The sequence below is a fragment of the Culicoides brevitarsis genome, chromosome 3 (assembly GCF_036172545.1).
Source record: "Culicoides brevitarsis isolate CSIRO-B50_1 chromosome 3, AGI_CSIRO_Cbre_v1, whole genome shotgun sequence".
Classification (NCBI taxonomy): domain Eukaryota; kingdom Metazoa; phylum Arthropoda; class Insecta; order Diptera; family Ceratopogonidae; genus Culicoides; species Culicoides brevitarsis.
The window spans coordinates 33,158,676-33,176,431 of NC_087087.1; the positions used below are offsets into that span (position 1 = coordinate 33,158,676).

At 25.7% G+C, this 17,756-nt stretch overlaps 1 protein-coding gene across 1 annotated transcript in view; it reads left to right on the top strand.

The window, feature by feature from the left end:
• Positions 1-1,552: 1,552 nt before the first annotated feature.
• The window catches only part of LOC134834696 (E3 ubiquitin-protein ligase PDZRN3), a 104,197-nt gene continuing 87,993 nt past the window's right edge, over positions 1,553-17,756 (top strand). The window contains exon 1 of the mRNA XM_063849444.1: positions 1,553-1,725. Coding sequence (XP_063705514.1) covers positions 1,696-1,725 — 30 coding nt within the window. The 5' untranslated portion in view covers positions 1,553-1,695. The remainder of the gene's footprint in view (positions 1,726-17,756) is intronic.

Sequence of the window (17,756 nt, forward strand, 5' to 3'; positions counted from 1 at the left end):
TAAATTTCTTCTAAACTTTCAACAATTCTGTAATTTTTAAGGCTTTTTAAAGGCAAATTTTAATTGAGGAGTACGAAATTGTGAAATGAGGAGTACTAAAATGTAAAATTTAATTAAAAAAAATTAATTAATAATTTTAATTAAATCTTAACAATTTTTTAATTTTAAGTCCTTTTAAAGCAAAAATTTTAATGAGGAGTAACAAATTGTGAAATGAGGAGTACTAAAATGTGAAATTCAATTAAAAGAGGTTGAAATTGATTTTTTTTCCTTTCAATAATATTTTTATCAGATTTTAAATCATTTAGGCTCAAAAACTACTCTTTTAATTATGAGGAGTAACAAAATGTAAAATGAGGAGTATAAAAATGTGAAATTTTTATAAGAAAATGTCAAAAACTAACAATTTTTGAGTAGTTTCGACCTATAAAAATTTTTTTTATAATTATTTTTTGTGACTTAGACATTCGTAAATTTTTTTCTTCAACTTCTTGAGACAAATTTTATCAATTCCTCTTAATTTTTTAAACATTTTATAATTTTTTTTACCAAAGTTGAAGAAGTTTAAGTTTCAATGTCTCCTCATTACCGATCAACTCTCTCCAACTTTAATTGAATTAAACTCCATCAATGAATGAAGTTGTAATTAAAAACGAACTTCTATTCAAACACTTTTTCATTGCATTAATTTAACGTTTCAAGCCTGTCTGTCGTTAATAGTTACCTCATTTACCTTCTGCAGAAATTATTCTCATTACGTCGTTGTTTCGCCGCTTTTTCGCTCATTTACGACTCTTAATCAGCTTTAATTTGAATATGAATTCGGAAATAATTAAATTTGTGTGCAAGCACTTCAAAACAACATTCCGCGCCTTCATTAAAAGGAATTACGAAGAAAATTGAATCAATTCCCTCGCGACTTCTTCATCGATAAATCGTCATTAAATTTTATTTTTTTTTCTTTTTTTTCAGAAAAATTTTCCGTCAACACTTCAGAGAGAAAGGAAATCATCAAAGTGGACTCAATGCATCATCTTCAACGGTGAAAAAAAAATTTTATAAAAAAAATCGTGAAAATAGACGAGATTGAGTGCAATTCAAAGGAAAAAAAAAGTAAAAGAAATGACAAAAGAGTAAAACCGTAATAAAATTTAATTTTGTAAAGAAAAGTCGTAAAAAAAGTGAGAATTGATTCATTGTCGTTGTCGTCGTCCCTCATTGTCATTTATTACGTTTGGATGATACTTCCCAATTTAACAGCGTGAATTTTTTTTTGCTATGCGAAAAAGGGGAGACTCCGGACAAGAATTACTCCGTAAATGAAGAAAAATAATAATAATAACCGTAAAATATACAGAAAAAAGTCTCATTTAAGAAGGAAATGAAAATAAATTCCTCCAAGGCAGTGAAGTTACAAAAAGTTAGGTAAAAGTGTAAAAAAATTGCATTTCCCTCGTTTTTTCTCTCCTTGAGAAATCGTGCAAAAAATTATTTTTATTATTAATAAGTCTCCGACATCGTCATTAAAAGTACTTTCTTAGTGAAAAAAAAGGATTAAAATTAGCATAACTAACGTTCTCGTGTCAATCGAGAGTTAAAAAAAAAAAAAAAAAAGTGACAAAGCTCCTTTAATTAAACTTTAAAATAAAAAAAAAGGATTTGAATGGCACAGTTGCTGTAATTTTCAGTGCAAAAATGGCTTGCATGAATTTCATCATTTTAAAGGTACGTATCTAAAAATGAACGATAAAAAATTGTTTGAACTCGCCGAGCCACAATGTCTAAAAGTGTCGGCGGTTATCTTATCATTTTTGTGTCAATTTATTCCAAGAAAAAAATTGTTTGTAAAAAAATCAATATTTTTCATACATTGAAGTGATAAGAGCTCCTTTTGATATTCTTCGTTTAAAAAGTAAATGTAAATGTTGTCACTTTTTGAAATATTTTCTTGAAGTTTGCTGCGGGAAATTTAAAAAAAAAATATTTTTTTTAAAAATAAAATTAAAATTAATAATTTAATTTTTTTATATATTTTTTAATATTAAAAAATTAATAAAAAAAAATTAAAATTATTTTTTTTTAATTTTAAATTTATTTTTTTTAATAAATTGATTTAATTTTTTCTTAAATTTTTCAAAAAAATATGAATTTAAAAATTATTTTTAAATTTAAACGTATTAAATTAATTGATTTAATTTTTTTAAAATTAAAAATTAAATTATAAAAAATTTTAATTTTTTTTTTAAATTTTTTTATTAAATTTTATTAATAATTTTTATATATTTTTTTATATTAATTTAATTCAAATTTTAAAAAAAAACAAAAATTTTTTTATTTAAATTTTTTTATGTATTAAATTTTTTTTAAATTTATTTATTTATTTTATTTAAAAAAATTAAAAAAAAAAAAATAATTTATTAAATTATTTTCAAATTTTTAACGTTTTAAACTAAAATTTATTTACATTTTTTTATATTAAAAAATTATTCAAAAAAAATTTAAAAATAATATATTAAAAATTTTTATTTTTTTTTTTTTTAAAAAAAAACCATTTATATAAAAATTTTAAATTAATTTTTAAATTTTTAATTTTTTTTTTAAATTTTATTTTTTTTTTAAATTTTTTTCAAATTTCCCGCAGTTGATAAATTTAAAATTCAGTCTGGCTTTAAAAAACATCAACATAACACATAACGTAAGATTGCGTGCCATTTTTCATGCTAAATATTAATATTGTCGTTGTGACACATGACGCCGAGCACGAGGAGTAGGATAGAGATAAACCGAGCATCTGTTTCACTTAATCCAATTCATCCTCTTACCAGCCAAAAATATCGTAGACACTTTTACGATATGTCAAAGTTTTTTTTTTGTTTTAAACTTGGGATTTCTACATGAATTTGCAATATCTTACGATAACATGACGTCGCGTCGTGTCGTACGGAGGAACGCAAGTGCGGCAAAGCCTTTTTCGTTCCCCCAAAAGAATAAAATATTGATGTTATGTTGGAATATTTTCATAATAATAATAATCAAAATAGCTCTTATAATGTACTGCAGTCGATTTTTCTCCAACACTTTCCGGAGATCGATTGAACGAGGATAAAAAAAGAGAAATTCATTCCCAAAACGATGAAACTATTTTCTCCTTTTCTTTGCCTTCGTTTTTTTTTTACTAAAGGGGTAAATGTAAAAAGTTTTTTGCAATAAAACTGAGAAAACATGTGTGGTTAACATCAAGTGGGAGTTTAACTTTCAGAGTTGGAAAAAGTTTAGTTTATGAAAAGTGGTCATGATGCGTGTCTGAGGTAATTTTTCTTATATTTTTGTGAAAATTTTTTGATAAATTGACTTTTTTATGGCTAATTTTGATAAAAGTTACTCAATTTTGAAGTATTTTTATCAAAAAATTTAAAAATAATTACCCAATGCACATTTTAAATTTTTTTCTGAATTAAAATTTTTATTTTACTACAAAATGTACTTTACAAATTTCAAACCACGTGGTCTACTTTTACATTTTTAATAAAAATTTGGGCTCTTAAATGATTTTTTCATAAAAATTTTGAACAAAGTGACTCAGCCCAATGCAAATTTATGTTTAAGTCCCCATAAACATTTTAAAATTTCATCCCAGCTTGTAATTTATAAAAATTGAACCACGTGGTTTAAGAAAATGAATAATTTTAATAAATTAATTATTTTTTTTATAAAATAATTTATTAAAATTATCAAAAAAGGATAAAAATTCGTAAAATTTATTGAATTTTGTCCTTTTTGCTCTTGGCAAAATTTTCATCCCTTCACAAATCCCTTTTCCAGACATTTTTTTAATCGAATAAATTTCATCACTCCCCGACTTTTAAAAAAAACGTCTTTCTTTTTCCAATTCATTAATATTTAATAAATCATAAAACGATACAACACCCTTTTCTTTTCTTATTTTTTCCCGTGTTTCTTTGTCGTCTACCAGAAAATCCTTCGTTTTTCCTTCTTTTCTTAAATTTTTTTTCTCCTGCCACTTCAAAACTTTATGCATTTAAGCCGCTCACAGAAGACGACAAAAAATCAAGATATCAGATTTTTTTCGCAGTTTGATAAATTTCAAGTGCCTCGAAGCGATACAAGATGATACGTGTCGTTTAAAAGTTTTGCGCGCGATGAATTATTAACATAAATATGACAGGAAAAGGAATGAACTTTCTCAGTCATTTCTCTTCGCGATGATCGTATCTACCGTGGGACAATGTCAGATGTTACAATTGTCTTATTATTTAATCATTTTGCATAAACTTTCTTCGTTTTGCTTTTTGCTCGAATTTTGCCCACACTCAAGACACAATTGAATTGTCATGTTCTTTGCGCTCTTTTAAATCTACAGTTGAACAATATCAATATTTTTGTTTTAGTTTCGTGTGTTATGTAAATACCAACAAAAGATTTTCTTTCTGACAGAGATTTATCGATTCATAATCCGGAGAGAGCTTTTCAAATATTGACCCAATTTCTTTCCATACTTTTCAAGTGTTTTATTTTGTGTGGGAAAACTTATCGATCATCGTCTGAAAAAAATACATCAACGCACAATAGATGCGGACCACTTTTTTCTGTTGTTCTTGCCATGAATGAATAAACTTCATTATTTCCTTTTTATTTCTCGTGTGGATTGTGAAATACAAAAGACGTCACGTCTTTCATTATGTTCCATAACTTTGATATATCACTTAGTCATGAGAAGAAGAAAAAAATTGAAAGAGATTAGCTTTAGCTTGAGGCTTCTTTGATTAAGAGTTGATCGAATGTGTCAAAATTTCGCCAATAGACTTAAAAATGCTTGGATTGGATTAAATGAAAAATTCTGAATGAAAATTGTTACAGTTAAGCCCTCAATGTCTTCAAGGTTATTTGAAGGACATACCTTCAAACGTCAATTTTTGAGTATTCTTTAAGAAAAATTTTAAGCTTTCTTGATCCTAATTTAAATTGTTTAATTAAAATCTTTAAAATCCGGCTTTTAAAGTTGTTTAAGAATAAAAAACGCCTCTAACGGCGAGAATTGGAACTAAAATTTACAAATTTTCAACTTAGAAGATTTATTTTTGCTAAATTTAAAGAATTTTTTCTTAATTCAATTAAAAATTAAACTTTAAAAATTCAACTGCTGATCTTCAGAGGGCGCTGCGATCGATTTTGAAAGTTTTCGCAGCGCCTCTACTAAAATGCGTCTAAATTTGGAACTAAATTCAAGTAAGATTTTGGCTTAATTTCAATTATTGAATAGCCAAAAACTTACATGAATCATGATCTTTGAAAAAGTTAGTTCCAAAAATAGACGCATTTCAATAGCGGCGCTGTGAAAAATGTCAAAATCTACCACAGCGCCCTCTATAGATCAGCAATTTTCTCGTTTTGAATTCTAAAAGTATAATTTTTAATTAAATTTAGAAAAAAAATCTTTAAATTTAGCGTAAAAAAGGCTCTAAAGCTAAAAATTTGTAAATTTTAGTTCCAATTCTCGCCGTTAGAGGCGCTTTTTATTGTAAAACCATTTTTAAAACCGGATTTTCAACTCTTATAGTTGATAACTCTCATCGTAATGCGATTTAAAATGTAACAAATGATTGATACTCTTTTGCCATTTATGGTTCTCGCTTCGTAATTTATTCAATTCAATATTGTTCAAAAGTAGTAACGAACAAGCGAGATGAAATAAATGAACAAACAAGAAGACAATAAAGCACAAACAAGCTTTTGTTTTCATTTTATTTTACATTTCATCCTCGCTGTGTGTCGCTGTGCCTCCAATCCACTGAGTAACATGAGTACAATAATAATAATGCCACGCATTAAAATCATCAGCATCATCAAAAGCCGGCTTATTGTGATTTATTTTGCGTTGTGTTTGTTTATTTTCGTGTCTCTTCGCTTCGCTTCTCGTCGAATGGACATGCAACTCCTTATTTGAACGCCATGCATATTTTTGTTTATGACTTGCTACTCTTTCATTTTCGCTGCTGCCGTTAGAGCGGAGAACATTACAAGTTGTTGTTATTTTATGACAATCAATCGTTTTGTCGTTCTCGCATTTTATTTATTTAACGAGAAATTTTTCGTGTTGTCTGTAAATGGATCGTGTTTTAAATTTTTGGATGCTTCTTCGTCTTTTGCTTCATGACAAACATGATTGATGATGATTACCGAAAAAATGTGTTTGAAGAATGTCGTGTTTGAGCATGAGGATGGGCTGCTAATCGATATTTTTCTGCGGAAAGTACTTTTACATCTGTCGTGAAATTGAGAAATTTCTTGGCAGTTTAATTCGTATGAATATGAAAATTTTATATTTTTAGAATAATTTTTGCCATTTTTAATAAAATTTATATTCAAAGAAAAATTTTTTCTTTTAATTAATTTTTAATTTAATTTATTTTTTTTTATTTTCGTTATTGAAGTACTCTAATGATTTTTTTTTATTTTTTTTTATGAAAATTAAAATTAATTAAATTTTAAAAAAATTAAAATTAATTAATTTTTTTTAAATAAAAAAAAATAATTAATTAATTTAATTTAAAAAAAAAATTAAAAAAAGCAAATTAAATTAATTTAATAATAAATTTTGCAAAAAAAAAATTTTTTTGTAGTGTTCTCAATATGTCTATATTCAAAATCATCAAAACTCATTCAAAAAAATTTCCGCATTTTTTTACGTATTTTTTACGTATTTTTTTACGAATTTTTATATTATACATGTCAACATGTACATAAGAAAATACTAAAATTTTTTAATGAAATTTAATTTTTTTTTTGCAAAACTTTCAAAAAATAAAAAATATTTTTATTTCATATTTTTTAATTTTAAACAAATTATTTTAAATAATTAAATTAAATAAAAAAATTTAGTAATTTTTTTTTTGATTTGTGTTAAAAAAATAGATTTTAATTTAAATTTATTAAAAAAATAATTTTAAAAATTAAAAAAAATATTTTTTTAATAAATTTATTACAAAATTATTATTTAAAAATTAATCAATTTTTTTATAAATTTATTTTAGATCACAAATTAAAATACCTTAAAATTTTAATTAATTTGACAAGAAAAAATAAAACTAAGAAAATAAGTTCAAAATATTTAAAAATCTGATAAAATTCAATAGAAACGCACTAAAAAAGAGCCCTACAGCGACGACAAAGTTGTTATCTCGTAAAATTCGTTTATCGATGTTAAACAACGCTGTGTGACACCTGAATTTATTAACAATTATTTTACGATAAATCTCGTCTTTCTCATCATGTTTCACGTTAAACGTAAAATTTCTCCCATAAAGACATAAAATTATTTAACGAGCTTGTAAAATACGACGTCGCAAGCCCCAAAATTCGTCAAAATTTATGTGTTTATAGAAAAATATTTTTGGTAATTAATTCTTAATTACCGCAAATTAATAGCTTTCTGTAATCCGCGCGGTGTGGAATCTTTAATGAAGAAAATGTCAAAGTAATGATAATAAATTTAATGGCGTTGGTCCCGAAAAAAATAAGCAAAGGGGTTAATAAAGGCGGAAATAATTTTTTTATGTCTTCAGTTACGATTCCATTACACAAGAAAAATAAAAATTACTTGAAAGAAGCAACAAACCTCCATTTAGCCATAAATTACAGAAAAAAGCGATACAAATGGAATGTTCGAAGTTCAGAGGAAGGAAAACAAGAAAAGGAGAAACGAAGATGAATTAATGGTTAAACGTTTCTTTCATGCGAGCGCGCAAGTAAGCATTATAAATGTTGGTACATTAAAAGGCCCCGAATATTGAATGAATAATAAAATATAATAATAATTGGGGAGGCGTGTGGCGCGTATTAAAGATAAATAATTTGATTTATCGCTTCGAAAAAGTTGCACCTCGCGTCGTTTGTTTGCCTCGTCATATGAACTAATTGAATTCTGGCATGGGTTGAAAAAAGGACCACACTTGAAAATGTTTTGAAAGGCATTTTTTATTAAAATTTTGAAGAAAATTTTTAAATTTTTTGTCTGTCTTTTGTAATTTTTTTTTAAAGTTTTTTTTTTTTGATATTTTTTTGTCAAATAAAAATTAATTATTTATTAAAAAAATTTAACTGACAAAAAAATTAATTTAAATTAAATAAAATTGAATATTTTTAATTATTTTAATTTTTTTTTTTCTATTAAAAAATAAAACATGAATACAAACAAAAACAACATAAAAAGATAAATACAAAACAAAAATATTTTAAAATTTTTAATAAAAAGTCTAAAATTAAATTCAATTTTTTTTATATTAAAAAATTGAAAATTTTAAAACTTATAGCAAAAAATATATTTAAAAAAATACGTAAAAAATATATTTAAAAAAAATAAATATGAAATATTTTTTTTTATTTTATTATTTTCGTATTGCTTAGATTTTATCATTTATTTAAAAAAAAATTCAATTGTTAAATAAAAATAATTTATTTTTTTAATTATTTATTTTTTTTTTACAATTTTTTAATTTTGAATAAATTTAACCTTTTTTAATCAAAAGTTTGAAATAAAAATTCAAAATTTTTAAAAACTAATGAAAAATATATTTTAAAAATAAAATAATTTTTTTTTCTATTTTTTTTTTAATTAAAACAATGCAATGATTTTAAAATTAAAAAAAAAAAATAAAATCAATTTAAAATTAATTAAATAAAAATTTAGTTAAATTTTTGAAATTAATTTAAAATAATTCAAAAAATTTAGAAATTAAAATTTAAAGGAAAAAAAAACAAAAATACGCTCAAATCCATTGAAATCCTTTCATAAAAACTTTCCTTTCCCAAAAAAATCCTTTAAATCCCTTTTTCCAAAGCAAAACGACAACGCGACGCTGTATTATGCAATAAACCCAACAATGTCAAGCATCTCCCGGAATTTATCTAAATTAATATCTCCCTTTCTCGTGTATCCCATGCACGCGAAAAAGTGCCTTAAAATGACATAAATAACTTTTCCTCGAGCGAGACTGTTGTTTAAAATTAAATAAAATCCTCCGGTACGAGATGAGACACAAAAAAGCAGGATAAGATAAATTTTAGTATGTGTATGAGCAAAAGAATAAAAAGGACACATATGGTCCAACATGAATCTGAACGACTGAAAAAAAAGTGGAAATGACAAGAATTTATCTTTGTACCGAATAACATTTTGCTGTTTTCCAGAAATTTAATTGTATATTCATGAAAATAAAGACAACGCAGCAAAAAATCGTTTCGAGGGATTCGTTTCTTGATGAACCGTCACCGCAAAGGGCATTGATTGTAATTCATGCGGAAAAATGGGACAAACTTACTTTAAAATTTTTTCAATAAGGTTTTTTTATGAAGAAATCCTTTTTCTTTCGGTCGAAAATAATAAAATGAACTTCCATCTTTTGCATGATTGCACAAAAGCAGCTGAAACTTGTCCAGAAGAAGAAGAAGAAAAATTCAGTAAATAAATTTAAAGCACGGAAATAACAATTTTTATGCTCGCTCATGGAAAAGTCGGATGAAAGAAAGAAATAATGGATAATCGCATCAAATTTTCTACCGTTGTTAAGAAGGAAATAACATCCTCTTTACGCTGCTTTCAATTCTAAAGAAGAAAAATTCTATCTCTCCCTATGGGCGAAAAACGGGTCAGATTGATGCCTTGAGAGATCAGGTTGACCCCTCAGGAGTCAAATTCCCTTGGGGAGTCAATTTGACTCCTGAGAAGTCAACCTGATCCCTTAAGGAGTCAATTTTACTCCTGAGAAGTCAACCTGATCCCTTAAGGAGTCAATTTTACTCCTCAGAAGTCAACCTGATCCCTTAAGGAGTCAATTTTACTCCTCAGAAGTCAACCTGATCCCTTAAGGAGTCAATTTTACTCCTGAGAAGTCAACCTGATCCCTTAAGGAGTCAATTTTACTCCTCAGAAGTCAACCTGATCCCTTAAGGAGTCAATTTTACTCCTCAGAAGTCAACCTGATCCCTTAAGGAGTCAATTTTACTCCCGAGGAGTCAACCTGATCCCTTAAAGAGTCAATTTAACTCCCGTTATTCGCCCATAGGGCTCATTTCTAAAGAAAAATTCTCTCTTGGTGAATGCAATTTTCAAAGATTTTTTTTTCAACAAGAAAAGATACTTCAACGGAAAAAAATATTTTTCTCAATTGTCATTTGAGCAAAAAAAAAGTTTGACATTTTTCGTTCGTTGTTAGTCGGAGAAAAGGCATCGTCGTCGTAACTGTCGAAGAAGTAAGAAAATATAAAGTGAACTCCTTTATCCGCAGCAAGTGCATTGGATGCATTTATGTGAAAATATAAGGAGATAAAGCACATGTGTGGTGCCATCAACCGTGAAAAAGTTGATATAAATTACATTTCGAGAGAAAATTTCATTGAGGAGCAAACCCAGCAATTTTTTTTTTTGACTTTAAAAGAACCTCTTGAACATTCATGTGTTTCACTTTTCAACCAAAGAGCATCAAAAAGGTACAAAAATGCATTTTTTTAATTCACAAAGGAAATTTTTCAACTGTGGCTTTGATTATTCATGCAATTATTCATGCCTTTGTAAGTTCTGTACTTCAGAAAAAAATCACTTTTAATGCATTTTCGCCTTTTCAACCACTTGTCACCTTTGAACTTTTTTTCTTTTGGATCAAGAAATAATTTCCGGAAACAATTCATGAGAAAGTTCTTCGAAGAAAGAAGTTTTGCGTGATAATTATTTAATAAACACCTTTCGCGTGGCATGTTTTATTCAATACAAATAATTGATTCTCACACATTAGATTTTAATTGTCTTCTCACTCTTTTATGCATGAACAACGTGCAAGAACTACAACTAGTAATTTGCGGGAGATTATGACTTGAAAGAGACGGGATCCGTTAGAAAATATAATTAATTGAGATGTTTTCGTCTTTTGTTTGTTGTTGTTTATTGTGTAATGAGAGAACAAGCAATTATGTTGTCAGCACGAAAGGAAATTTATGATGCAATTGAAGATATGAGTCACAAGAGTCAGATAGACAACAATGGATGGGAGGTGTCAATTTATTTTTTTTAAAGAAGAATTTACGTTTTTATTGTATTTAGTTTTAAAATTAAGAATTTTAGAAATAAATTTTATTTAATTGAAAAAAAAAAAAAAAAAAAAAATTTAAAAAAAAATTTTTTTTTTTGATCTAAGTTGAATTTCGAAAAAATTTTACTTAATTTAAAAAATAAAAAAAAAATAAATTTTAATTTAAAAAAAAATATATAAAAAATAATTTTAAAAAATTTTTAAAAAATTATTTTTTTTTTTTTTCACTTTTTAATTTAATTTAATTTAATTTTTTTATTTATTTTATTTTTTTTTGTTTTAAAATTTTTTTTAAAATTAAATTTTTTTTTAAATTTATTTAAATTAATTTTGTAATTTTATTTTTATTTTCATTTTTTTTTTAATTTTTTTGTGATTTTCAATTATTTTATTTTAATTGAAAAATATAAATAAATAATTAAAAAAGTCATAAAAAATTAATTTAAAAAATTAATAGAATCTAAATTTCTTAAAAATATTATAAATAATTTTTTTAAATTTTTATTTAAACCATTGGACCCGTAACTTCGTTCTACCAAAGAAACTTTTAAATTGGCGCGAAAAAAAAACTTCTGAAAGTATGCAATGAACCTTACTTCAATAAATTTTAATTTTAAGCTCGTTTGGGTATGCAATGAACCTCACACATCATTTTCTCAGTTTTTCACTAAATTTCTGTTACTTTTTTTAATTTTTCTTTTACACAAACCTTCCTAAAGCTCAAACCGACACATTTCAAATGCTTTTAAAGAATTCCGTAAAGTAATACTTGAGTTATAGCATTTCAAAAATTTGTATGGATTTTCATAAATCGACTTTCAATCAATGACATTTCCAGATATTAACTAAAATTTCTTAATTTCCTGTCATTTCGAACAAATTTCCTTCTCTTAAAGTCTCTTTTGTAAACCAAAAATAAGTTTACCTTAAATTTCTTCCACAAAAGCCTCAAACCTATTTCAAGCCTTACCGTTCATTCAAAATTGAACCACAAACAAAACAAAACAAAAATCCAATATTCGTAAAAACAAAACATGAGACCCCTTATCAATCCTGATACATCTTTAAGCCAATCAAATATTTTATTGTTATAAGTTATTGGATCCCAATTCTGTCGTTTCATGTTGCGAATATTGTTTCTCTATTTTTTTCTTCGTTTTTTTTTTTGTTCAACCATTATATTACTTTATAACATCCATCCAGTGAAAAAAAAACACGAGGATTTGTTGCTCGAAAAAAAAATAAATAGAAGGGATTTAGAGATATTTTTACTTTCGAACCGCATGTCACACTTATGCCAATTTTTCTTTCATTTTATTTTATTATCTTGACAAACGTCTACTTTTCTTTCTCTTGAACTTTCAGCGTTTATCTGTTTTTCCGAGAAAAAAAAGAAATCTTTAAAGTTTTTTTTCCTCTCCTCAGGTTATTTGCGTTGTCTCACAATGAAATAAAATCAAATAACTTTACATCAAATATTATCATTACAAGACGATTGTTGTCTATGCCAAGGCCCAAAATCATCAACTTTTATTGTTATGCGATTATTTTTATTTTTCTGACCCTGTGTTCTTCGAATTCGTTGACGACGTAATAATCGTTAAATCTTTCGGGCAAATTTTCTTCATTAAACGTAAATTTTTGTTAAAAAAAAATTATTTGCGAAAAGGTCAGAATTGTTGTCATGTCGTCAGGAAGTAACTTCTGTGTAAATACGGAGGAAACTAAAAGTGCTTGTTTTTCTTCCTTTCCCTTTTTTTGTTGTTCTTTTCTAAAATTTCTTTTCCGTGCCGCGCTACTGTGAATCGGTAGAAAGTGAGAAACAGATGGTAGTATCGTGCGCTCAATTTTATATATTTAGCAACATATGTTTGAACTAACGTAAAGTGTAAAATGAGTAAGTTGGATTTTATGTTCGATTCCAGTCGAGTTGAGTTGAAGTGTGGAGAAATAACAGGAATTTTGTTTATACAAAACATTGTATAACGCTGGCATGTGGCTATCATGTGTCAATCAGACGGTAGAAATTCTCTGTTTCTATTGCAGCTCGTGTAACGGCAAGTCGATGATGTTCTGGATGATGTGCAATAATAATAAAATAATAATATTTTAACTTGTTTTGAATAGTTTTCAAATGTGGATCGGAAATTTTTTCTATTTTTTATTCTACTGAGGAACATTAAAGTCATCGAAAAACGGAAGTAAGATTTTTACTTTCTTTTACTTTGAATTTCTTACAGTTTTTTTTTTATTTATTTTATGAAAAATAAATAGAACAAATTAAAAATTAATTTAAAAAAAAATTAAAAAAATAAAAAAAAATATTTTTTTAAAATATGTTTTACTTTTTTTTAAAAAAAAATTATTTTAATTTTTAATTATTTGTTTTTTTCAAATAATGAATTTTTAATATAATAAGTATTTTATTTATTTTTTAAAATATTTAATTAATTTAAAAAGTTAAAAATTTTTTTAAAAAAATATTTTTTCAAATTAATTTTAATTTTTTATATCAAAAATTATTTTTTATTTAAAATATTTTTGATTTAAAAAGTTCAAATTATTTTTAAAAAAATATTTTTAATTAAAAAAAATTATTTTAAAATAATTTTTAAAAAATTAAAATATGAGAAAAAATATTTTTAAATAAAATGTTATTTTTTATTAAAAATTTTTTTTAAAATTTTTTTTTATTTAAAATTAAATTCAATTAAAAATAAATAGTAAAAAAAATAATTTAACAAAAATAAAATATTAAAAATAATATTTTAAAGTAAAAAAATAATTTTTTAAAAATTAATTTTTAATTAAAAAATAATTTTTTATATCAAAAAAAAATAATATTTTTTTTATTAAAATATTATTTATTATTTATTTTTTTTTAATTTTTAAAATAATAATAATTGAAATAAAATATTATTTTTGATACATTTTTAAAAATAAGATTAAATTTATTTTTTAAAGCTAAATTTCTTTTTTTATAGTGAAAAAGTTTTAGCAACAAAAAATCGTTGCAATTTTAGTACATCTTCATCTTCTCAGCTCAATTTATGGGAAATATTTACTTTACAAAAATTTGTTTACTCAAAATGATTGTTTGGATAACATTCACAGTACATTTCGAGAACATCGAGTTACATCCATCCACAGAGAGTCGTAAAAAAAAGTTGAAAACATGCAAAGCATCAAGTCCAATGTGGGTCCGAAAAATAATTTATTATAACATGTTCTTCCATAAAATTTGCTTTATTGTCCCACAAATGGATGAACACGAGCATTCGGCAGTGCAAAAGGGTTGAATGAAGAGACACTTAATCTTTTTTTCATGCATTTAAATGAGGATATGTCCCGGCTCGTACCTCCTGTCGTCGTCGTCGTCGTCCCAAATAGCACATCACTCATGTCTTTGCACGTGCACACAAGTTTTAACAGTTCGTTTAATTTACATTTTAAAGTCGGTCAAGCAACAAGGAACACCTTTTTCCCCTCTGAGCTTCATGAAAAATGAAAATCACAAAAATTTCCTTTGGAGACATGTAATTAGGTTGACGTGACATATTAAAGAGACAACGCAAGAAGAAGAGAAGGAAAGGATATTAAAAACTCACATGCCGTCAAATTTTAATATTTTTATCTACATTCCAGGCGTCGTCATCGTCTGTGGCAGAAGAAGAAGAGAATCACAACGATGATAGATGACATAAAAAAATATTTTGTTTACACAATAAGGGTTTAGGAATTCTTTGTTATCGTATACTCTTGCTTGGCATGTTGCTTTCACGATGCTGCGGTGTCTGATGTGTCTCTTTCAGTAATTGTAATATCAACCGCAACGATACTACGATACACAAGTAGCAAGGTAAACAATTTTTTTCCTCTGTGATGTTTATCATCAAGCAGTCATCTGCACGGAAAAAAATGTCGTAAAATCTTTATCCTTGCTTCGTGTTACTACTATCGGGTTGGCATCATAACATTTATCTGGATCGGATCTCATATCATTATTGCTTGCAATATTCAATCAAAGCCTGAAATTGTATCGTATAGTTGGGGATATAATGAGGGAATGAAGAATATATTCGGAGCATGATATTGATAATAACAATAAGATACATTTTTGGATGTGATGAATGCGAATGAAATATTTCTGCCAATTTCGAACAAAATAGTGGCATTTTTCATACGTTTGGAGTGTGAAGTTTGCAACGGATTTTTAAGTAAAAAAATTTTCGTGAAGAAATAATTTTTACAATTTTTATCTGAATATTGAAAAAAGTGCCAAAAAATAATTTTAAACATATTTTTAATATTAAATATACAAAAAAATAAGTTAAATAAATGTGAAAAAGTGAAGTGAGTTAAAAAAAAAATTAAATTTAAAATTAAGTGAGCTTATATCAAAGCAAGTTAAGCATTAAGAAAGTTAAAACTGAGTTAAAGAAAAAAATAATAAAAGCTTAAAGTGAAAAACATGTTTGAAAATTTACAATAGTGCTACATTGTCTTAAAATTGTGCCTCATTAAAAGTGCCCATAAGGCATATCATTAAATAATGTACAATTATGATGCAGTAAACTTAAAATTTATTGATATCCGGTCTGATATAAGAATTCAAGCCTCCGATACGCTTCTTACAAATGTTCCAAATGGTCAATACTACAATCATAATAAAACTTAATACCTGAAGATAAAGAAATCACATCTTCTTCAATGGACTGCCGATTAACAATCAAAGGTTAAACTTCAGCTTTTACATAGGATGCACCAACAAAAAATTTCCAGCAAAGCAACGTTTTAAACTATAAAGACTTAAGAAAAGGATTCAGTCTCTAAGGAAATATTCATGAATGTATTTAAATTTCTTAAACCAAGTAAAGAATCAACCTAAGTTTGAACAGAATTATCCAAATAGCTTTCATGCTCTTCAACAATTTCTAAAAATCTTAGGGAATTTTTTGCAAGAAGCGTTTTTTGCTTAATTTGACATTTTTAGACGTTAATAAGAAATAAAAATTTAATTTATCAAGTTAAAAATTTTAATACAGAGTTTCAGATTAAAAACTTTTTAAAAAAATTTTAATAATAAAAATTAAAATTTAAAAAATGTTAACATTAAAATTTAAAAAAGTTTTAAATTAAAAAATAAAAGATTAATTTTTTTTTACAAGTGCAATTTTCACCCCCATTTCTCGAAACATTTTAAAGACAGAAACATTCAAGAAGAAGAAGAAACGCGCGTGAAAAGCTATGTAAAATATGTTCTAATATCACGTCACTATTATCTTCTCTTCTATATCTCACGACACAACAAACACTCTTTCAACTCTTTCACATTAAAATAATGCTTGCAAACGAACGAGGCGAGATGCCTGTCAAAATTTGCATAGAGACAAGATTTTTTACGGATAAAATATGTTTTTGTCGTGTGTTTAAAATATTTTGAAAAAAAATTTTCAATTCCCTTTTGTTGGCAAGGAAGCCATAAATACTCATTTAGCAATAAAATTTAAAATTTCACACAAATCACCGATTACTAAATCCATCAACAACTCGTTAAATTACGTTCATGCAAATCATGATAGAAAAAAAAAGAAATAAATTGATTTCTTCCTTGCTTGCATGTGTTTCATGCATTTTCCGTTTAACGAAAGAGGTGCACTAAAGACGATTACCGTATGCATGTCATGTGCTTCCCATTTAATGTGACGTTTAATGAATTTATTCGTTTTAGCTGTTAGATGGATGATGATGATACGATGCGATGAAATGACGGAGGAGAGACAGCCTTTTGCATATATATTAAATGAAATTATTTTTTGTGTTGTTGACATGAATTAAAAAGTGGGAAATTTCTAACTATCGAGACAACAACAACAACAACGACGAGCGCTGTGAGAACAAATATTTAATTAATATAGCAATAATAACATCGCATCTTCTTCTTCTTCTTCTTGATTCTCGTTTCTTATATACGGAAAAGTGACATAATGTTTACATTTTGCATTATATTAAATGTGAAATTTGCTTTTAAAACGTCGTCGGGTCGTCAGGCATGCTTCATTACTTCTTGCTCGCTTTATCGATGCAGTTTTTCTTTCTTTTCATTTCTTTTTACTCTATCTCGAGTCTCGTTGAGAGTTCACTTTACTGAAGTTTACTTAATGAAGCGATATAATGAAGAAAATATTTATGAACGTTTCCACTCTCTTGTAATATTATAAATTTAATTTAATAATTTTCAGAAAGAGACTTTTTCCTCGACGTCTTTTCTTCTTCTTCTGTTGCTCAGTGCTAAGTCGAAGACATTCCTCGGTGTAAAAAGTAAATGTATACAAAATGTCTTTTAATTTAGAGAAATATTAAATGTCGTAGGGAGAAGGGAGATTCAACTGTTCTTTTAAAATTATACAAAAAATTAAATTTAGCGATTTTTGTTTCAAAAAGTTATTTTAAATTATTTAAAAATTAATAATTAAAAAAAATAAATTTTAATTAAAAGAAAAATTTTTTTGATACAAAAAAAAAAAAAAAATAATTTTTAAAAATTTATGGCCTTTTAAAAAAAAATAAAAATTAAAAATTTAAAAAATTATTAAAAAATATTTAAAAAAAATTATTTTTGAAAAATTAATTTAAAAATTAAATAAATAATTA